Below are 23,597 nucleotides of genomic sequence, written 5' to 3' on the forward strand. Positions count from 1 at the left end.
CCTCGATGGAGTTGGAGTTGGAAAGAGGGATAGAGGAGAATGAGAGAAAGGAAAAACTTCCTTTTAACAGGCAGAAACCCCGAGCAGAACCAGACTCATGTTAGACAGCCATCTGCCTCGACAGAGTTGGAGTTGGAAGAGGGATAGAGGAGATTAAGAGAAAAGAAAAACATCCTTTAACAGGCAGAAACCTCGAGCAGAACCAGACTCATGTTAGACAGCCATCTGCCTTGACCGAGTTGGAGTTGGAAAGAGGGATAGAGGAGATTAAGAGAAAAGAAAAACATCCTTTAACAGGCAGAAACCCCGAGCAGAACCAGACTCATGTTAGACAGCCATCTGCCTCGACGGAGTTGGGGTTGGATGGAGGAATAGAGGAGTATAAGAGAGAGAGAGCGTGTATGATTTTCCCTTTTCAGATGAATCTGTTTGAGGTTTTGCTTTATTGGGGGACTCTCAGGAGTGCCCAAAAATAGTAGAAAAATATGGAAAAGCCAAGAAGATGAATGTAATGTGTAGTTTTTTTTATCTTTTCACTTTAATCATTCTGTTTAATCCCTCCGATCAATCTGAGAAATCACGAGGGCTCAGCAACATCTGATCTCTCTGTGCATTGGGCAGACTGAAAGTATTTTTGTTTTGCGGTTGGGCTCCACGGATAAATCAACAGGAAGTTCACCAGAGAGCAGCCTCGAGTGTTTGCTGTTAGAGCAACTTTTCAGACCCTTGGACTCCCACTGGGCACCCATCCATTAAGCATTGAAGCACAGGGCAAGAAGACCTCCAACAGCCAAACAGACACGTGGTTTGTGTTGGTTTTACATATTTTCTTTTGTTTAAATGGATTAAGAAATATGAGGATTGTCTTCCAAAGTCAAAATAATATTGTAGGAAAAGCTGGTGGTCATTTGAGCGGGAGAAAGTCACTTAAATGCAGTGTTGGGAATAACGGCGTTAAAAATAACGGCGTTATTTTTTTCCAGTAACGGGTGATCTAATTAATTTCTATTTCAAACGTTACAACGCCGCTACCGTTACCGACAGAGAAATGTGGCGCGTTATTATGCACTGAAATCTAACAGCTCTCATCCGACCTGGCTCGCTCAGCCAGGCACAGGACAGGAGCTGCAAATAAAATGTTTGTTGGCTGTCTTTCTTTGGTGAGGGGGAGGGCTGACAGACACATAAGTAATGATGATTGGCTTTTAGAATAGATTTTAAGATTATTTTATTGGTTTTTAAATCTCTTAATGGTCTTGGCCCTTCTTATTTATCAGATTTGCTTTTATCATATGAGCCAGTGAGAGCCCTCAGGTCTTCAGGTAGTGGACTTTTAATGTTACCAAAAGTAAAAACTAAGACCCACGGTGAGGCAGCTTTTTATTATTACGGCCCACATCTGTGGAACACCCTGCCTGAGGATCTGAGGGCTGCCCAGAGCATAAATATTTTTAAAGGCAAACTCAAGACCTACCTTTTTAGTCTAGCTTTTAACTAAGTTTTATTTTTATTCTTAACAGTTTTATCTATTTATTTATTTATTATCTATTTCAAATTTAGTCACTTTTATTCTACTTATTTATTTATTTATTTTAAGTCTCACATCTGATTTTCTTTTAATGGTTTAATATTTTAGTCTTTTATTATCTTAGAAATGTATTTTACTTTGGTGATTTTAATTTCCTGTTTTGAGTTTTAACATCTTATTTTACCTCCAGTGTTTCCTCATTAAGATGACATGAGAGCGTTTCCTCAGTTCGTTCAGCAAATTTTTATTTTTATTTTTATTTATTTATTTATTTTTTATTTTATTTATTTTAGTGTTTTTATTACTATTGTTGCATATTGTGTTGTTAGCCTTAGGATTATGGGGTGGGTTCGGGGTCGGGGCTGGGGCTGGGATCTTAATTTATTCTATTTTAAGCTGTTTTTCTTGTACAGCACTTTGTGTTACAATGTCATTGTATGAAAAGCGCTTTATAAATAAAGTCTGATTGATTGATTGATTGATAAAGGTAGAGTACAATTTCAGGTTAAGCCAATCAGTGCCAGAGTTCAGGTAGGTGGGTGTTGTTGTTTAAACTTCAACGCGCCGCCGCAAACAGCCGCACAAGAGAACTAGATGCAATAATGACGAGTCCGGAGCGGTCTGTCCCGATAAAATTGGCATTCACAGGATGGAAGTACAGGCACTACTTCAACATCATCGATATAAAAGGCAAGAATATACATGTTAAGTGCACATTATGTCCCCGAGCGAAGTGTTTGTCCGCGTCCGTTCAGAGTAACTCCAATCTCATGAAGCACCTCTCAACGGCACACGCCACTACGAAGCTACTAGCCAAAAACACAGATAACGCCGTTGATGGTGCCGGCGCTGCTAGCAGCAGGCCAGGTCACAACATGGACGGACATGGAGAGGGAGCCACGCCGTTCAAGCAGCAAAAGCTGGATTTTACTGCCCCGAGAAAACTTGCGACACAGACTGAATTAAATGCTCTGATAGGCAGGTATGTTGTTGAGGACATGCTCCCATTATCAACTCAAAATTAATTTACATATTTGAAGGTTTTTCAAAAAAAAGTAACGCAATAATTACTTTCCCAGGTAACTAATTACATTCATGAAGGAGTAATTCAGTTACTAATTCAATTACTTTTTGGGGAAAGTAACTAGTAACTATGACTAATTACTTTTTTAAAGTATTTTGCCCAACACTGCTTAAATGTAGCTTATAAAAAAAAAAAAAAAAAGATTCAATGTTTGTTTTTTCAAGAAGTCACAAAGCCCAACCAAGCCGTGAGTGAAAATTTCACAACCATTAACTTAAAGAAGAGGATATGTTCTGGCTTCAGTGCCATATTCAGGGTGGGTTATGTCAATCAATCAATCAATCAATCTTTATTTATATAGTGCCAAACCACAACAATGTTATATATATATATATATGTTAATGTTATTAACAAAGACTAGGGATGGGTATCGAATTCGGTACTTTTATAGGTACCGACCGAATTTCGTTGGTACTACCGAGTACCGACTCACGTAAAATCAAACGGTACCATGTTTCGGTACCTGAACGCATCCTTGTGACTGTGAGGGAGTGGAAGAGGAGGTGATTTTTCCATACTTTCACCCTGTTATAAAGTCAGAGACTGATCAGGTGGAGGTCTCTGCTCTCTGCATCTGTGCGGGAGCGCGCCAAACGGATCCAGCAGCTGACGGGCGCGCACACTCATTGCGAGGCAGATCAGGAGGATTGAGTTTATTTTCTACAGTCTATGGTTGAGACAGACTCTCTCGCTCCGACTACCTGCCCTGTTTATAACCGTTCCTGTGTGCATGAATGCCCAACAAGTAAGCTGTGTGTCCTGTTATTATAAAGAGACAGAGAACTGACTTTTTCCCGTCTGCAGGCGTTCACGTGTGTTCATTGATAAACTCCTGAAAGAGCAATTAGACGCCACGAGCACGTGTCAGCTAATATATCTAATCACCTATATAATCCTGTTTCTGTTCATTTCATGTTAAATTAAATAAATATGTTAAATTAAACAAATTTGAGATTTTTTTTTTAGATTAAAATTTATTACCACATAAACACACAAAAGTACCGAAAATTGGTACCGTTGAGTACCGGTACCGATTCCCAGGTACCGGGTATCGGTACCGTATCGGTTCAAATGTGAAAGGTACCCATCCCTAACAAAGACGCAACATCAAGACAGAATAAGATCCAGTCCCCTCTTCAGGCACACCAGCTCCAGTCCAGGAATATGTTTACAAGCCTTTAGTTCTTCTTCAGGGCATAACTTATTTAAAGTAGTAAACAGAACAAGGAAACGCCAAGAACAGTTGTTGCACAGCCATCTACCTCGATCGAGTTGGGGTTGGAAAAAGCGATAGATATATGACAGTGAACTATGCATAAGCACTAAGTGCAGTCTGGATTCTACCACTATTGACTAACTGTACTAGCAACTACCAAGAGCTTGAGATAAACTAATGCTTACTAGATTTAGACACTACAAAGCAATTAGAGATGGCGGCTTGTATTTGAATGCATGTACCATCTGAATGATGAGTTATATACAGCTCATAAATTAACTACATTTATTACATTTGTGATGATTTATGTTGAAATAGTCAATGCACGCCTCATAAAACTTTTTCAAAGTTTTGCAATTAAAGAGTGGTTTGCCCTCAAGCTGAGATTCTGCACTGACACAGCATTGTAAAGTGAATCCAGATTACTTGGTGAGCACTGGACATAAAATGACAGTTGATAATCATGAACTTAGACAATGATTGTTGCTTTTCTTGGTAAACTCTTGATGTTTCATCTTTAATTATACTTATTCCAAAACATTCCCCTTTCATAATGTTTCATTATCATTGCCTTGATAACTGTCTAAGTGCTTTGTTACTACAGCTTCCTACCATAACAGAAAAAGAACAGGATCAAGATCACCCGTGCAGTCTCTTTTACATTTCTTTTTTCAGCTTTTTTGAGTGCCAGTGTGTCTGTTTAATGTTGGTTTGTTCTTTTACAGGAACCTCTGGAAGTCACTCAATATTTAATAAAGTCCTTCTCTTCTCTTAAAATGTTTCTATAAGCATATTATTTTAGCTGAGAATTCATACTACTACTAATATTATACATAATTTATTTATTCAATTTAATTTAATTTGTTTAATTACTGTTATTTATTCACTCACTAAGGAATAACTATATATTTATGTATTATTATTCATACATTTCATTAAACTCCAGCCACTATCACTAGCACTCTGTACATAAAACCTCTGGAAGTCACTCAATATTTAATAAAGTCCTTATCTTCTTATCTATCTTTGTCACACCTGTCCTGCAGTGCTTGTGCTGATGTTTGTGATGTGGATGAAGAGGAGGGACAAGGAGCGTCAGGCTAAGCAGCTCCTCATAGACCCAGAGGATGACGTCCGAGACAACATCCTCAAATACGACGAAGAAGGGGGCGGAGAGGAGGATCAGGTACGCTTTCACACAGCATCAAATGACAGTCAGTCAATCAATCAATCAATCAATCAATCAATCAATCAATCAATCAATCAATCTTTATTTGTATAGCGCCAAATCACAACAAACGTTATCTCAAGACACTTTTACAAACATAGCAGGTCTAAACCACTCTATGTTTAATTATTAACAAAGACCCAACATCAAGACAGGATAACATCCAGTCCCATCTTACAGACAGGACTCAGTCTGATCTCATCTTAATCCACCGTGATCAGAGCACTTTGCAGCATTAAGTAATTTACAGCAAGGAAAACATTTCTTTAACAGGCAGAAACCTCGAGCAGAACCAGACTCATGTTAGATAACCATCTGCCTCAACCGAGTTAGGGTTGGAAAGAGGGATAGAGGAGAATAAGAGAGAGAGCGGTGACAGGGATGAGACAGATAGTAGTAGAAGCAGTAGCTGTTGCCGCTGGAGTCCAGGAATCCATAGCAGCTGGAGTAAGGCAAAGCCACAGCATAAGGCCACCTAGTGTATTTAGCTAGGTACAGCGGCAAGGAAAAACTTCCTTTAACAGGCAGAAACCTCGAACAGAACCAGACTCAAATCAGACAGCCATCTGCCTTGACCGAAATTACTATAATAATAGAAAATGTTCTGCACTGATCACTCAACCTCACTTGTTTTTTTGCCTGTTGTTGTGTCTTGATGTGGTATTTTCTGATTGGCTGAGCTAAATATAGCCTGTAATTGTTTTTTTTTTACACACAGTTAACCTTAGTGTGATTTATAGTTGTGACACAAATCTCCCTGCAGCTGAACTTACATTTTACAGTATTAAATATATGCACATCCTTTTAAAAATGCATGCCAACAATTGCCTCCTAATTCAACACACAAACACACACCCACTCACATAAACACATATTCTCAAAAACAACATAAAGTACACAACATGTTGCCACACAGACACACCCTCTGCTTTTCTACAGTTTTCAATCATCTGTCCTCCGGCTAAGATTAAGTGTACTACAAAAGAGGACCTCGAAACAGGATTAATTGCTTTCTGTTGGAGAACAATTTCCTGTGTCTCTCCACACAGCTCCTCTGCTGGTGCCAAGCACATAAGCTGCTCGACACTTCTGCTGGGAAAAAGTGTTTAACCCCTCAATTACCCAGCAGGCCTGAACTGAGGACATGTTTTGCCTTTGAAAAGCTACGGGCCGTTGCTGTGGCTTTAACATTGTAAATGGAACGGAGTTATGCTGTACATGTTCACAAATACAAAAATGCACGCGCAGTCCTGTACCAGTTGATCAGCAGTGACGCAACAACCTATTTAAAGGTGACATATCACGCTTTTTTCATCAACATATATTGGTCTAAGAGGTCCCCAAAACATGTCTTTAAAGTTTATGCTCAAAAAAACACTTGAAATCAGATTTTGACATGCCTGAAAAGTCCTCTTCTTCATTCCTCATCAGAACACTCTGTTTTCCCTCTGACCACGCCCCCTCAGGAAGTGGATGTGCCTCGGCCCTCCAGCACGTTGATCTAATGTTTACATGTTGGCTGAATATACACGGCTGCTCAGAGATCGCGTTACTTCAACCCTCTGAATCTGATCCAGAATCTGATCCTGACGGAGAGGCGCCTGCAGCAGGACCTTTCTGAAGGATTGGTCACAGATTTAGTGTTTCTTGTTGTTTTATTTATCAGTATGTAGACGTGTGTCTTGGTACACAGCTACGAACATGTAGCTATGTGGCTATGCTAACTAGCGCTAGCACTTATCCATGATAAATAAAAATCATCCACTAGATCTTCAAATCTGCAGACGTGGGGAGTAAAACTGACCTCTGCCAGAAAGGCAGCAGGACCTTTCTGAAGGATTGGTCACAGATTTAGTGTTTCTTGTTGTTTTATTTGTCAGTATGTCGACGTGTGTCTTGGTACACAGCTACAGCTACAGCTATGAACATATAGCTGTGTGGCTATGCTAATTAGCGCTAGCACTTATCCATGATAAATAAAAATCATCCACTAGATCTTCAAATCTGCAGACGTGGGGAGTAAAACCGACCTTTGTGTTTATTAAGACAGCCTACAACTAGCATGCCTCCCTCCTAAGCTCCTTGTTAGCACACATGTGTGCAGGGAATGAAAAACGGGGGAGGGATTCAGTATTATTTTATACAGTCTATGGGCTGAACAAGCTCCGAGCTCTGACTCAGTGACAGACCGGATATTGTTGTGACGTAACAAAAACACTGAAGTCTGAAACGGCTGGTTTCAGCACACATTTACAGAAAGGTGTAGAAATCAGAACAGGGGCAGAATGGATTTTTTTCATTCTCGGGGGGTTTGTAGACATGCCAGGGAAACATATTTCAGGTAGAGAACCATTAAAAAGTCAATTTTGCATGATATGTCACCTTTAATATCCTCTCTCTGCTCACAGAGTGTTGTTTGCTATAAAGGAAGGAACTGTTCTTTCAACCCACTTCTCTGCACTGGAACATTGGGCTTTTAGTTCAAATATACAATTTTGCCTCCCTCTAATGACAAAGGCTTTTACCTTCTTTTGTCAAAAGAGGGTCCCGTACATCAAAATGTAAGCACCACAACCTTCAGGATATTACAAACTCACATACTTTGTGTCTAGCTTGCTTTTAGTAACGCGTTTGGTCAATGACCGATATGTGTTTTACCCTCAGGGCTTAGTTGCTATTCGGGTTGAGACGTTAGGCCTATTAACTCGAATACTTGGCTCTTCTGCTGCTGATAACAGCTCTCCTTTAGACTTACATGCCAAAGGAAGTGCTGTTGGGATTTTGAGCTCACCAGAATAACAGTATAGAAGGTATGCAAAACATACTGCAATGTGACTGCTATCAGTATGGGAAACAATTCAAAACTGATGTATACTGTAGCTGCACGGCTTTGCCCTGTGGCTTCATTATTATAGGATTAAATGTTCATTTAAAATGTTTCTATAAGCATATTATTTTAGCTGAGAATTCATACTACTACTAATATTATACATAATAATTTATTTAATTTAATTTAATTTGTTTAATTACTGTTATTTATTCACTCACTAAGGAATAACTATTTATTTATTTATTTATTTATTATTATTCATACATTTCATTAAACTCCAGCCACTATCACTAGCACTCTCATAAATGCTGCTGAACAAAGTTTTGTTGTATTTATTTTTAACAATGACAGTGCCTATCTATCTATCTATCTATCTATCTATCTATCTATCTATCTATCTATCTATCTATCTATCTATCTATCTATCTATCTATCTATCTATCTATCTCTCTCTCTCTCTCTCTCTCTCTCTATCTATCTATCTATCTATCTCTCTCTCTCTCTATCTCTCTCTCTCTCTCTCTCTCTCTCTCTCTCTCTCTCTATCTATCTATCTATCTATCTATCTATCTATCTATCTATCTATCTATCTATCTATCTATGCACTGAAATTACACTGAAATTACACTGAAATTCTTATCTTAGACCAGGGGTGTCCAAACTATGGCCAGGGGGCCAATCTTGGCCAAAGGTCCATTTATTTATGGCCCCAAGCTTCCATCATAAAACGTGTTAATTTAGCACAGAAATTAATCACATTCTGAATCATCTGTACATTTGCAGTTTCTTTGAAGCGCACAAACAAAACTTAAGTCAATCCAGAAACGTCTGAAAAAACTTCACATGGACTACTTTTATAAAGCCAAAGCTCTGGGAATTCTGCAAGACGGCAATAAAGAAGAAACACAAGAACTCTTAAAGTGGACAGGTTTATAAATTAATCAATCAATCAATCAATCAATCAATCAATCAATCAATCAATCAATCAATCAATCAATCAATCAATCAATCAATCTTTATTTGTATAGCGCCAAATCACAACAAACGTTATCTCAAGACACTTTTACAAACATAGGAGGTCTAGACCACTCTATGTCAAATTATGAACAGAGACCCAACACCAAGACAGGGTAAGACTCAGTCTGACCCCACCTTAATCCACCATGAGCATTGCACATCGCAGTATTTAGCTAGTTACAGTGGTGAGGAAAAACTTCCTTTTAACAGGCAGAAACCTCAGGCAGAACCAGACTCATGTTAGACAGCCATCATGCCTCGACTGAGTTGGGTCTGGATGAAATTAATGTTTTCACCATGATGTGAAAATGTTCTTGATGAACACTAAAAGTTCAGAAGACACAAAAGAGGACACAAGTCAAGATCAAAATTATGAAATTGTGCAGAAAAAGGAAAATTTGGTGGATAAAAAAATATTCAGAACTCAGGAAAATAATTATTTAGTTCTTAAAATGTTGTCAGCTGGTCAGAAAAGTCTTAAAAACAACATGAAAAAGAAGTGTGATGAAATCCAGATCTTGATCCTGCCATAGGAAAATAATGAGACAATATTTTTCCCCACATTGCCCGACCTGAAAAACATTTTGCTCATGTATACGTGGCTTGTGGAGAACTGAGGACTTCCTAGTTACTGATTTCTTGAGAAAATTTGTAAAATAATTGTTATTAAATAGATATTTCATATATAACTTTTATGATTCCCAAGTCTCAGTAGGAGCCACTGGCCCTGAGGTATTCTGAAAACATCAAATGTGGCCCTCTCTGAAAAAAGTTTGGACACCACTGTCTTAGACTATACAGACCAAATGTTCCCTTTAATTGTGCTTTGTAGTTCTTCATTTGGAAGCTTCTTTGTGATTTTGCACCATTAAGGCTGCTGCTTTCAGTTCCAAGTGCCATGTGCTTTCTGCCACTTGTTGGCTGTGACAGCCGTGACTCCGCCTCCAGTGATGTCACACGCCTACCCCCTATTTCAGAGCTGATTAGTGTATTAGCTTATGGATATTATTTCTGCTACTTCTTGAAACTGAATGCAGCTTTATGAATGATAGTTAGACCACATTTTGGGGATCTTACTTTGTAAAGTAGTTTTTTCATACGAAATGAATTTGTAGTTGTCTCAATATATTTGTTTTTTAATTGAAGAAAAACTCCTGTAAAAAGTGTTAACTTTTGTCTTATCTTAGTTGTGTGAAAGGCTGATTGATCATGCAGCCTTACCTTCAGTATATGTACAAATACTGCTGGATTGCCATGTTCTCCTAGAGTAAGGGGATTCAACTAAAATTTAAAGAGGTCCATGTAGAGAAAATAATATGTGGCCTTTAAATCATAACCTTCTATTTTGGCTGTAGGTCTAGGTCCGTATGGGACATCTTCTGGGTCCGGACTTGGACCGTGGTCTACCAGTTGGTGACAGATGTCCTAGTGGTTGATTTGGCATGGATGTAGAAGTAGTGATATTGAAATGTTGTAGCATCGCCGGATGATTGTTATGAAATATGGACAGACATTTGTTGTCCCTAGCAGGTAGATGCTAATAGAATAGATTAGCATACTTATGTCCTAAATTAATGTCGTGAAATTAGCAGACATTATACCTGTCTCCATTAGCATTCATGTATTTTCAGGGCTGTCAGCATTAACATGTTAATTGCAATTAGATTAAGGTCCAAAATGAACAGGTTCAGTGTTTTGGATCACGTTCTGTTTGCACACTGTAGAAAGTGACTGGTGAATCCCATGCTGCCACTGAGATGAGAAGGTAACAGAATATTAATATCAACTAAGTACTTTAAGTATGAGATACCACCTACGGATGTCTGCAGGAAACCACATCACAAAAGCAGGCAAGGCACTTTTTTGGTGTTAGAGAATTCCCACTGACCTGTGGATGAAACTAAAATGAAGAAGTTAACATTTGTGACCAGTCATCTGTGTTCCTGTCATGGGGAACAGCACACTTTCAGCTTACTGGACTTGTATGAAACAGAGAAAGCAACCAAACTTGAACTCCTGAAAAAGGCCACGCATAAAGCTCCTATTCTGGATGGAGACAATTGGTTTTACTTCTGTTTAAGTTATGTGATACATCTAATCAAAATAACTGATGTTTTGGAGTGTGAGTGGGTCTACTGTTTTATATTATCTCCACAATAATATACATCTTCATTGAGAGGAATACATTTCTGACTATATGACTGTTGTACAATCTAGTCAATAATGGAGATGTAGAGGGGACAAATGGAGAAGCTATGCTGGAGCTGGTGGTGCATTGTTCTAAGGGAACGATTGAGAGTCACTATAAGCACAATTTTAAATAAAGTAAGAGCACTGTAATTCATTTGTTTACATGGACATTAACAGATTGTTCTTCTAGCTGTTTTACATTTACATATTTTAAAAGGACAGCTTCTTTGATCATAAATAGTCTTTGGCTACAATTTTCCCCAACTAATGCCACAAAGAGCAGTTTTGTACAGCACTACTTGACTTAACTACAACACTACCTACATTATAACAGACTGGAAATCTGTTCTGTTATAATGTAGGTAGTGCTGTAGTCAAGTCATCAAACCTTGAGATCAGGTTGGATGTCAAGTCCCCAGTGTTCAAGTTCTGGTCCAAGTCACCTCACCTAAGTCAGAGTCCAAGTCTGGGTCTGAATCGATCAGGTTGACTCATAGCTGTGTCCTAAGATGAATACACATGCCGATATTAGTAGATTAGCTCAAGTAAGCCTGCTGGATAAATGAAAAGTATGAGAAAAAGACTACATTTAAAGGGGACATATCACGCTTTTTTCATCAATATATATTGGTCTAAGAGGTCCCCAAAACATGTCTTTAAAGTTTATGCTAAAAAAAAACACTTTGAAATCAGATTTTGGTCTGCCTGAAAAGTCCTCTTCTTCATTCCTCATCAGAACACTCTGTTTTCTCTCTGACCACGCCCCCTCAGGAAGTGGATGTGCCTCGGCTCTCCAGCACGTTGATCTAATGTTTACATGTTGGCTGAATATACACGGCTGCTCAGAGATCGCGTTACTTCAACCCTCTGAATCTGATCCTGACGGAGAGGCGCCTGCAGCAGGACCTTTCTGAACGATTGGTCACAGATTTAGGGTTTCTTGTTGTTTTATTTATCAGTATGTAGACGTGTGTCTTGGTACACAGCTACGAACATGTAGCTATGTGGCTATGCTAACTAGCGCTAGCACTTATCCATGATAAATAAAAATCATCCACTAGATCTTCAAATCTGCAGACATGGGGAGTAAAACCGACCTCTGCCAGAAAGGCAGCAGGACCTTTCTGAAGGATTGGTCACAGATTCTGTGTTTCTTGTTGTTTTATTTGTCAGTATGTCGACGTGTGTCTTGGTACACAGCTACAGTACAGCTACAGCTACAGCTACAGCTATGAACATATAGCTATGTGGCTATGCTAATTAGCGCTAGCACTTATCCATGACAAATAAAAATCATCCACTAGATCTTCAAATCTGCAGACGTGGGGAGTAAAGCCGACCTTTGTGTTTATTAAGACAGCCTACAACTAGCATGCCTCCCTCCTAAGCTCCTTGTTAGCACACATGTGTGCAGGTAATGAAAAACAGAGGAGGGATTCAGTATTATTTTATACAGTCTATGGGCTGAACAAGCTCCGAGCTCTGACTCCGTGACAGACCGGATATTGTTGTGACGTAACAAAAACACTGAAGTCTGAAACGGCTCGTTTCACACACATTTACAGAAAGGTGGAGAAATCAGAACAGGGGCAGAATGGATTTTTTTCATTCTCGGGGGGTTTGTAGACATGCCAGGGAAACATATTTCAGGTAGAGAACCATTAAAAAGTCAATTTTGCATGATATGTCACCTTTAAGGACAGTGATTTCTAAGCTAAACCTAATTTATTTATGCATTTACATAGTTTTGTACGATGCTAGTGAATCAAGCTTTAACTCTATTGTCTACGAGTCTTCATTGTTATATTGTGCCTAGGTCATAGAGTGTGTGAGATAAATGAAACAAAGCGCCAAATCATCTTTCAGTTATTATAAACAATGTTCAGCAGAGATGCACACGAGTCCTGATTTTCATTTGGTCTACATGTTCAATTGTGTCATCATGATTAATAGATCAACACATGGTGGTGACAGATAATTTGAATATAAGCTGCTTGTTGGAAACAGGTTTGAACATGATACAATTTTAATAAAGAGGTGAAAATATCTTTTCCCAGAGGATGTTCTTTCTCTGGTTCTTGTTAGTGGAGAAATACAAGAAGAAAGAGTACACAGCATTTCCTATTCCCTGCCAGGTTATTGCAGGGCTCTCAGCAGCTCTTCAGTGAAAAGTATTCTGTTGGTTGGCCATTATCTTGAACAAAGCCAAGGTCAGTCCACAGCATGCTGTTATTGTCCTGAAAAAGACTTCCTTAGTCGATTTCCCTGGAGACCAGGGAGCAAGAAATGGTTTCTGGATGTTTGCTGCAGTGACTCAGACAATACCATTCAACATGAACAGATCAGAGGCCATGACACACACTTCCCCTCTGCCAGAGGTGGGTAGAGTAAACCTAAACAGTACTCAAGTAAAAGTACTGTTACTTTCTAATGATGTTACTCAAGTAGAAGTAAGAGTACTCATAGAAATAAGTACTTGAGTAAGAGTAAATAAGTACCTAAAAAAAAACTACTCAAGTAATGAGTAACTTGTGAGTAGTATCATATATAAAATTGTACTGTATTGGAAATGCTAATAACAATGTGAAGTGCTCACTGCCTTTAATAAAGTGACATAAATAGGAAAATGCCAAAATGAATGCTGTGAGGCATGGTTTACTTTCAAACATTAAAGAAAGAGAAGCTGCAATGTGCACAAACTAATGTACCCGCTTTCATTTTTTAAAACAAGCTAGAACTTCAAACTGTCTGAGATGTGATCAGAACTCCAGAACATTAATACTCCAACATTACAATAAAAAATATATCTATGCCTTCCAAACTTTCTTTTTTAACCTTTAACTTATTTTCAGTACATCTTACTTAAAAACATAACTTGAAAATACTAAAACAACTTGGAAGTGTTTAAAAAGGCCATGAACTCAGTCCTGAAGAATCTCTCTGAGGTGACTGTTGGGCTTCAGAAGCAGCTGTTTTTATTAGCATGCTACCTTACTGCTCTTAAAAGTTACTTTAGATTACTTTCCAACATTTCTAACATGCTTTTAAGATTTTATGTTAACCAGTATGATCCTAAGCTTACCTAACTGTACCTCACCATGACATGCTTTTAAGATTTAATATTAACTAGTATGATCATTAGCTTACCTAACTGATAACTAACTATAACATGCTTTTAAGATTTAATATTAACTACTATGATCCTTAGCTTACCTAACTGATAACTCACCATGACATGCTTTTAAGATTTAATATTAACTAGTATGATCATTAGCTTACCTAACTGATAACTAACTATAACATGCTTTTAAGATTTAATATTAACCAGTATGATCATTAGCTTACCTAACTGTACCTCACCATGACATGCTTTTAAGATTTAATATTAACTAGTATGATCATTAGCTTACCTAACTGATAACTAACTATAACATGCTTTTAAGATTTAATATTACCCTGTATGATCCTTAGCTTACCTAACTGATTACTCACCATGACATGTTTTTAAGATTTAATTGTTCTATAAGCTCAAGATTTCCACCGTATAGACAAAGTAAGCAGCTCATAATGTGACTGTTTCTCCTCGTCATTTAGAAGTTCTGAGAGAGTCTGGATGTTGGGTACAGGGTAAACATGTTCCTCCAAAGGGGACGCAGGTATTACGCAGCCTCTCTCCCCAGTTGTAGGTGGAGGAGGGGGCGGAGCTACTTCTCCGTTCATTCAGTGTTGAGGTTATTTATAGTTCTGGATCAGAAGGCGCTGCATGAGAGATGGCTGAGTATAAAACATATAAAATGTAGAAAAAAGGAACGGTAAAAGTAGCGACTGGACAGCCCAATGTAACGAAGTAAAAGTACATATTTTTTAACACAAATGTACTTGAGTAGGAGTAAAAAGTACTCTGCAAAACAAATACTCTCAGAAGTACAATTTTTTGAAAAAACTACTCAAGTACATGTAACGGAGTAAATGTAACTCGTTACTACCCACCTCTGCCCTCTGCACGCTGACTGCTCTGATGTGCAAGAGAAGGTGAAAGAGAGACGGAGTGTTTCTAAGTGGATGCTAATTAGATAGCATTAGAGTCAAGTTCACGCTTCCCTTGGGCCATATTGTTGGAGAAATAGTAGATGTTGAATCAGAGGAGCTCATGGTGTGTGTGAGTCATTGAAATTCTCATACAATCAACATGTTCAACAACTAGAACACAAAGAGGTGATGAGACATTTCAATGTTAATCTTGGTGTGTTCTGGTCCTGGCAGGACTGTTATTTTCATGAGTCAGATGTTTGGTGGAAGCTTGGCCACTTGTTCTGTGTTTTATCCTCAGGGTCATGTAGTGCACCTGGACTTTGGAGGAAAACATTATTTATTTTCGGGAAGATTTACGTAGGTTCTCATTTTTCATTTTCATCGAATCCCAAAGAATTAGTATCACAAAGAAACCTCGTTTGCAGTTATTAACCATTTAGTTGTACGTTGAAGTTCCCACTGTGCAGTGTTACATTGGTTTTGCATGGTGGCAGGGAAGTGCTTTTCAAATGTACAAAGGATGAAACACTTTTACAAAGTTGGAGACAAAATTACTTTTAGAAAACAGTTTGACATTTTAGAAAACAGGATGACATTAGAAAAACACTTTTGCCAAGGCCAAAACAAATTAACATTTAAGAAAGACTTATACAAGCGGAGAAACGATTTTACAAGTGACAGAACATTTTCACCAGTCCCATAACAAAATTACAAATGACAGATTCTGATGGAACAGGAATGTACCAATGATTTTCAAAATAAAAGATGTCTGTAATATGAAAATGTGCAACAGCCAGGGAATTAATACATATTTGACATTAACAACCCTGTTTCCACTTGAATATTTTGATTCAGACTGATAAGACAACACCTCAAAATGTGTTCCTGCCAATCACAGTTATATGTGATTTGGAATTTCAGAATAAAAAAACAATTGGAAATTTAGCATATACATTTATTTTGAAATTCCATATCAGATATATCTATGATAGGCAAGAACACATTTTGAGGTGTTGTCTTATCAGTCTGAATCAAATTGTTTAACTGGAGCGCACAGTCTTCAACCAGCTCTCAGAATACTTACAGAACCGTGATCTACTTGATCAGTATCAGTCTGGCTTTAGGCGGGGCCACTCTACTGAAACTGCACTGTTGTCGGTAACAGAATCGTTGCGTATGGCTAAAGCAGCGGGTCAGTCCTCAGTTCCCCTGCTGCTGGATCTGTCTGCTGCTTTTGACACAGTGAACCACCAAATCCTCCTCTCTACACTCTCCTCACTTGGTATCTCAGGGTCTGCCCTCCAGTGGTTCAAGTCCTACCTCACAGGGAGATCTTTTAGAGTATCATGGAGAGGAGAAGTGTCCAATATGCATGGCTTATCAACAGGGGTACCTCAAGGGTCAGTGCTTGGTCCCCTCCTGTTCTCAATTTACACCACATCACTTGGTGCAGTGATCCGCTCCCATGGCTTTTCCTATCACTGCTATGCAGATGATACACAGCTGTTCCTGTCTTTCCCACCTGACGACACAACTGTCTCAGCTAGGATCTCATCCTGCCTTGCTGACATTTCTAAATGGATGAGGGAACGTCACCTACAGCTCAACCTGTCCAAGACTGAGCTTATTATCATTCCAGCCAGTCCTACTGTGGACTCACAGATCAATATCCAGTTTGGATCACAAAACCTCATGCCCACTAAGTCTGCCCGAAATCTGGGTGTCATGATCGATGACCAGCTAACCTTCAGGGTTCATGTTGCCTCGATTGCTCGGTCCTGCCGTTTTTCCCTCTATAACATCAAGAGGATCAGACCCTACCTGACAGAACACGCAACACAGCTCCTGGTTCAAGCTCTTGTAATGTCACGCATTGACTACTGCAACTCTCTACTGGCAGGCCTCCCTGCATGCACAGTTAAACCTCTGCAAATGATCCAGAACGCAGCAGCACGTCTGGTCTTCAACCAGCCTTAGACAGCTCATGTCACTCCCCTGCTCATCTCACTACACTGGCTTCCAGTTGCAGCTCGCATCAAATACAAAACTCTAATCATGACTTACAAAGCAGTCACCAAAACCGCTCCAGTTTACCTGGAACCCCTCATCCAGGTCTACTGCCCTTCTCGCCCGCTACGCTCAGCCTCTGAAAAGCGCCTAGTGCTTCCAGCACACAAGGCCTCAAAATCACTAGCTGGACTCTTCTCTTCTGTTGTCCCTAAATGGTGGAATGAATTGGCCAACTCCATTCGTTCTGCAGAGTCCCTCTCTACTTTCAAAAGACAGCTAAAGACCCAGCTCTTTAAGAAGCACTATGCACTTAGCTAGACTGTTCTCCACTGTTGTCCCCAGTGGCAGATCATGTCTTCCAGCTACAGTTGACTCACACTGTCCTGCTCTACTCTGGGAATCTGTGTTCAGCTCTTGAGTGACCCAGCACTTGGTACTTTGGTCATTATTGTGGTGATGTTAATTGTTGATGATGATAATGGAAGGTCTTAAATGGTTTGGTTGCTTCATTGTAGATGTTCCTTATTTCGGGAAAAAAAATAAAAATAAAAATAAATAAATCCTTATTTATTTTTGTGCACTGCCTTTACACTGCTTGGCAGTACCTGCACCCAAATTGACTTGAAGCACTTTGTTACTCTTACTGATCTTGTTTCCTCTTGTCTAGATCTTTGCTTGTGTTGTTCTTGTTCTAGTATGTACGTCGCTTTGGATAAAAGCGTCTGCTAAATGACATTGTAACATTGTAACATTGAAACGGGGTTGTTAGTGTCAAATATATAAGAATTCCCTGGCTGTTGCACATTTTCATATTACAGACATCTTTTATTTTGAAAATCATTGGTACATTCCTTTTTCCTCTTTCCTCAGAATCTACCATTTGTAATTTTGTTTCCGGACTGGTAAAAATGTTCTGTCACTTGTAAAAGTGTCTCATTAATGTGAAAGTGTTTCTGATTAGTTTTGGCCTTGGTAAAAGTGTTTCGGTAATGTAATTCTGTTTTATAAAATGAAAAAATGTTTTCCAAAATGTCAATTTGTCTCCAACTTTATACCCAGGTTGAAAGGATTAAGTTTTAATTAGCAAAAGCCAAATAGCAAAACAAAGAAAACTCACAAATAAATAGTCCAAATGAAAGTCAAAAGGAACACTACAAGGACGCTGGGAAAGGTTAACAATGATCTGACCAAGAAGGAAAGGGACACAGACACTAAATACATTGAACCTAATCTAGAAACAAGTGTGACAAACAAGACACAGGTGAAACCAATCAAGGCACGGCACACAATCGAAAGAGGCGGGAAAAACAAACAAAGACAGGAAGTTAAATAAAAGCGGATGACAGGGGAAAGAACTACAAAAATAAACACAGGAAACACTAAACACACAAGGACCACAGGAACACAAGGGTTATGAATTACAATGTAATATTTTATTACCAATGAACACAAGGAAGACAAAAGGATTACTAATACAGACAGGGGGAAAAAAGACATTAACGCAAGGTGTTGATACTTCCAGGAAACAGGAAATGAAAGCTATGTACACTACAGAACTAAACACAAGTAACCCTTGACAGAATTAGGGAAGTTTTAAAGGTTAATTTAGACATTCTTGACTGCTCAGGGAAAGAAAAGTGAACCAAAGCTAATTTGTTGCCGATTCTTAATTAGGGTTCTAATTGTTTCACCGTTTCATCACTGGTTTGATCTCTCAGCCTCAGAGAAATGAGTCTTTATTGTCCTGTCAACTGTGTATTTTTAAAAGTCAAATATAAAAATATATATAGGAAAATATCCTATCTGCACATAGCAAGTCTGTGTCACTATCATCTTTATGGTTTCACCCAAAAACCAACTTTAAACTAGAAAATTCTTTAATCCAGTTTTCCTGTGAGGTTGTAAAAATCTGTCAGAAGCGTTTATCCTTCAATGGGTCGTCTTTACCATCATGCCCATTATGGAACAATCTCCTATTAACAGCTGGTGGTAGAACGCTAAATAACAAATCATGGCAACTTAGAGGAATAAACCAACTAAGACAGATAATGAAAGATGGTGAAATGGTGCCTTTTAATGAGTTAAAGAATCATTTTGACTTAAGTAATGCCGACTTTTTCTCATACTTACAACTAAAATCAATCGTTGAGCTACTTGTCTCAAAAAGCACCTCCACATGCCTTAAAGGTGAGTTGGATAACAAACTGAGGGAGATTGCTTCAGGGAAAAGATTAGTTTCTAATCTATATAGTTTATTTTCCACTGCTTCCTTGGACAGCTTATCAAATATAAAACATCAATGGGAGAGAGATTTGGGTGTATCCCTGACCACTGTACAGTGGGAGACTGTTCTGAAAAACACAACAGCCTTATCCAAATGTGTTAGATATAAAATTATTCAATTAAAAATGTTATATAGGACTTACATCACGCCAACCAGATTTTAAAAAATCAACAATTCCCTCTCACATTTGTGCTGGCATGGCTGTGGCGAGACAGGAACATTGATCCACCTATTATGGCACTGTCCTTCCGTGAGGAGATTCTGGAACGAGGTTACCTCAAGATTGAGTTTTATTTTGAAAGTAAAAATACCACCCTGTCCGACAGTCTGCCTTCTTGGCACCAGAGTAGGAACCATACGTTCAACGCTTATACAACGAATCATCACGCTAGCCTTTTTGTCAGTGAAGCGTATTATTATGATGAACTGGAAAATACGTAGACCAAATTGCTTTAACATCGACGACTGGTTAAAAGAATTTATGGATTTATTGTCAATGGAACGGGCAGCTTCATCCCTATCTGAGTTTGACTGTGGAGATGAAGGACCCTGGAACTTTATAAGGCAATTTTTGGAAAAGAATGTTATATGATTGAATTTTCTGTAAATGAACTGCGCCCCCCCCCACTAGACATTACTGTCTAATGTCTATTTATTATTGTATGTTGTAGTTTATGTAGTCTTATGTGAGTTTGTCGATTTATGTTGTACAAGTGGTGTACCAGTGTATTGTTCTTTGTTTTGAAAAACAAATAAAAATATGAATTATAAAAAAAAAAAGTCAAATATAAAAAAGAAGTTGATGAGGGATGGGGAATACACTGAATTAGATTAACCCCATTATTCTGTACCCATTATAGACATCAACTTTTAGATTCCATGAAACTGTGGTCCAGACTTCTGAGGTACCTTGTGCATGATTAATCACAATGATTTGACAGACTTCCTGCTCTGTCTTTTTTTTTCTTTTGAGGGGTAATTTTGGGGCCTTATTCAATAGGGCAGCAAGAGAGAGAGAGATAGAGAGACAGGAATTGTAGGAGATGACATGCAGCAAATCCTGTCAGCACCAGGGATTGATCCTATGACCCGGACTATAGCCTCTGTACACAGAGCACCTGCTCTATTAATGGAGCGAAACCAGAGCCCTGGACTTTTCATATAGTGCTGTCGTCTTTCACCGAGTCTTTTGTTAATCAATCAATCAATCAATCTTTATTTGTATAGCGCCAAATCACAACAAACGTTATCTCAAGACGCTTTTACAAACATAGGAGGTCTAGACCACTCTATGTCAAATTATGAACAGAGACCCAACACCAAGACAGGGTAAGACTCAGTCTGACCCCACCTTAATCCATCATGAGCATTGCACATCGCAGTATTTAGCTAGTTACAGTGGAGAGGACAAACTTCCTTTTAACAGGCAGAAACCTCAGGCAGAACCAGACTCATGTTAGACAGCCATCATGCCTCGACCGAGTTGGGTCTGGAAAGACAGATAGAGGGGAGTAAGAGAGAGAGGTGATAGCGATGAGACGAGTCGTAGAAGCTGTTGCCGCTGGAGTCCAGCACGTCCGTATCAGCTGGAGTCCAGATCGTCCACAGCAGGAGGACGTCTACGGCAGCAATGACCAAACCTGCAATACAAATCTAAAACCTCATGCTCAGCCACACTTTGTGTTGACATACTGTTGATTGGCTAAAAATATCAGGAAATTCAGATGGTTCTTTTAACTTAACCACATTGAAACAGTAGATTAAGTTATGTGGTGCATTCTATCCAAATTGTAAAGCATCTTTAATGAAGTTCATGCATTTTGACTTTGTTTTCTCTTTGTTGTCTTAGAGCTAGAGTAAAGGGGTAGGATCAGATCAATTTGAACTTCTTCCTACTCCTTTTCGCACATGTAAAGTCAAATGTGTCAGTGCTTGCTGATGGAACTGATTGATTTGGGTTTTTTTTGTATAACTATTTCTTCTTTTTTACTTGTATGTTTTTTCTAATTTACTTTTTTAAATCAAAACTTTATTAAAATAGTGACACCTAGTGTTTTTATATCTTAGCTGGTATTTTTCTACTGGTATAAACTTGTATATGTTCACACCAGACGCAAATGATCACGCAATTAACAACAATACAAGCTCCAAAATGTTGTGTTTACTCGCTTAAAGGTGACATATCATGCAAAATGGACTTTTTAATGGTTCTCTACCTGAAATATGTTTCCCTGGCATGTCTACAAACCCCCCGAGAATGAAAAAAATCCATTCTGCCCCTGTTCTGATTTCTACACCTTTCTGTAAATGTGTGTGAAACCAGCCGTTTCAGACTTCAGTGTTTTTGTTACGTCACAACAATATCCGGTCTGTCACAGAGTCAGAGCTCGGAGCTTGTTCAGCCCATAGACTGTATAAAATAATACTGAATCCCTCCTCTGTTTTTCATTACCTGCACACATGTGTGCTAACAAGGATCTTAGGAGGGAGGCATGCTAGTTGTAGGCTGTCTTAATAAACACAAAGGTCGGTTTTACTCCCCACGTCTGCAGATTTGAAGATCTAGTGGATGATTTTTATTTATCATGGAAAAGTGCTAGCGCTAGTTAGCATAGCCACATAGCTACATGTCGTAGCTGTAGCTGTGTACAAAGACACACGTCATACTGCCAAATAAAACAACAAGAAACACTAAATCTGGACCAATCCTTCAGAAAGGTCCTGCTGCCTTTCTGGCAGAGGTCGGTTTGACTCCCCACGTCTGCAGATTTGAAGATCTAGTGGATGATTTTTATTTGTCATGGATAAGTGCTAGCGCTAATTAGCATAGCCACATAGCTACATGTTTGTAGCTGTAGCTGTGTACCAAGACACACGTCTACATACTGACAAATAAAACAACAAGAAACACTAAATCTGTGACCAATGGTTCAGAAAGGTCCTGCTGCAGGCGCCTCTCCACCAGGATCAGATTCTGGATCAGGTTCAGAGGGTTGAAGTAACGCGGTCTGTGAGCAGCCGTGTATATTCAGCCAACATGTAAACATTAGATCAACGTGCTGGAGAGCCGAGGCCACACCCACTTCCTGAGGGGGCGTGGTCAGAGGGAAAACAGAGTGTTCTGAGGAGGGCTGAAAAAGAGGGTTTTTCAGGCATGTTAAAATCTGATTTCAAAGTGTTTTTTTGAGCATAAACTTTAAAGACATGTTTTGGGGACCTCTTAGACCAATATATGTTGATGAAAAAAGCGTGATATGTCACCTTTAATTTGCACGAATGTCTTGCGTACATGAGTGCCTAAGACGTAAAGTTTCATGAAAGGGGGGGTTAGGATGCCACACCAGTCTGATATTATCAAACCAGGCTGAGCTCAAGTACATTTAATGGCGAAGCTGGTTTACGCTAAAAGGGGCCGAGTGAATTTCCTAGTACAACGGATAGCTGGATTCAAGTGACAGACAAAGTTTTGCTCAACGTTTTCCACTCACATTCCTCACAGTGAGCTCCTGTTTATTCCTGATCCCATAAAAAGCAGGTAGTATCACAAAGTCCAGGGAAACCACACAGAGATATAATCTATTTTTCCTATATGTTCCAGATGACTTGACCTCCGCTTGTTCATACTTCAAACCTCACGTCACCAGAGAATCTGCACACTGATTAGCTATCACACTATGGTAGATTCACTGGAGTTCAGGCTTTACAACTTTGGCAAATTATTCACCCGTATAATTCGCTTCACTCAAGAGAATGAAATCGCATCATTCATGGCACCACACCACTACTCACGTCTATTCTCGTCCTTACATTGGTTTTACATGTAATTCATTTGCATGAGAGTTTTTATTTACACTTGGTGTGAACGCCCCATTAGAGTCCTAATGCCACCAACTGATACTTTACATCTACAGGAAAACAGTAAACCTAAAGTGCTTCTTTGGTTTTGCACAAATCTGAAACAACTGCATGTATCTGTGTCTTTAATACCTTTGTGGGTATTTAATAGAACTCTGTTTAGATTATTTGTTTAGCAGGTTTTCTCTTTGTTAGACCTGCTACTGTACAGAACCGTTTTCACTCATGTGTTTCAAGCTAGTTTCAAGCTGCTTTCTGCTGGTCTCAATTACTTAAGAATATTTGTGATAGCTCATAATTAAAGGTCTTATAGAAAATGCTAT

General features: G+C 38.9%; 1 protein-coding gene across 1 annotated transcript in view; it reads left to right on the top strand.

The window, feature by feature from the left end:
• The window catches only part of LOC117830390 (cadherin-2-like), a 183,542-nt gene that overhangs the window by 142,716 nt on the left and 17,229 nt on the right, over window positions 1-23,597 (top strand). Inside the window, exon 14 of the mRNA XM_034708497.1 lies at window positions 4,875-5,014. Within this exon, the coding sequence (XP_034564388.1) occupies window positions 4,875-5,014 (140 nt within the window). The remainder of the gene's footprint in view (window positions 1-4,874; window positions 5,015-23,597) is intronic.

The sequence above is a fragment of the Notolabrus celidotus genome, chromosome 2 (assembly GCF_009762535.1).
Source record: "Notolabrus celidotus isolate fNotCel1 chromosome 2, fNotCel1.pri, whole genome shotgun sequence".
Classification (NCBI taxonomy): Eukaryota; Metazoa; Chordata; class Actinopteri; order Labriformes; family Labridae; genus Notolabrus; species Notolabrus celidotus.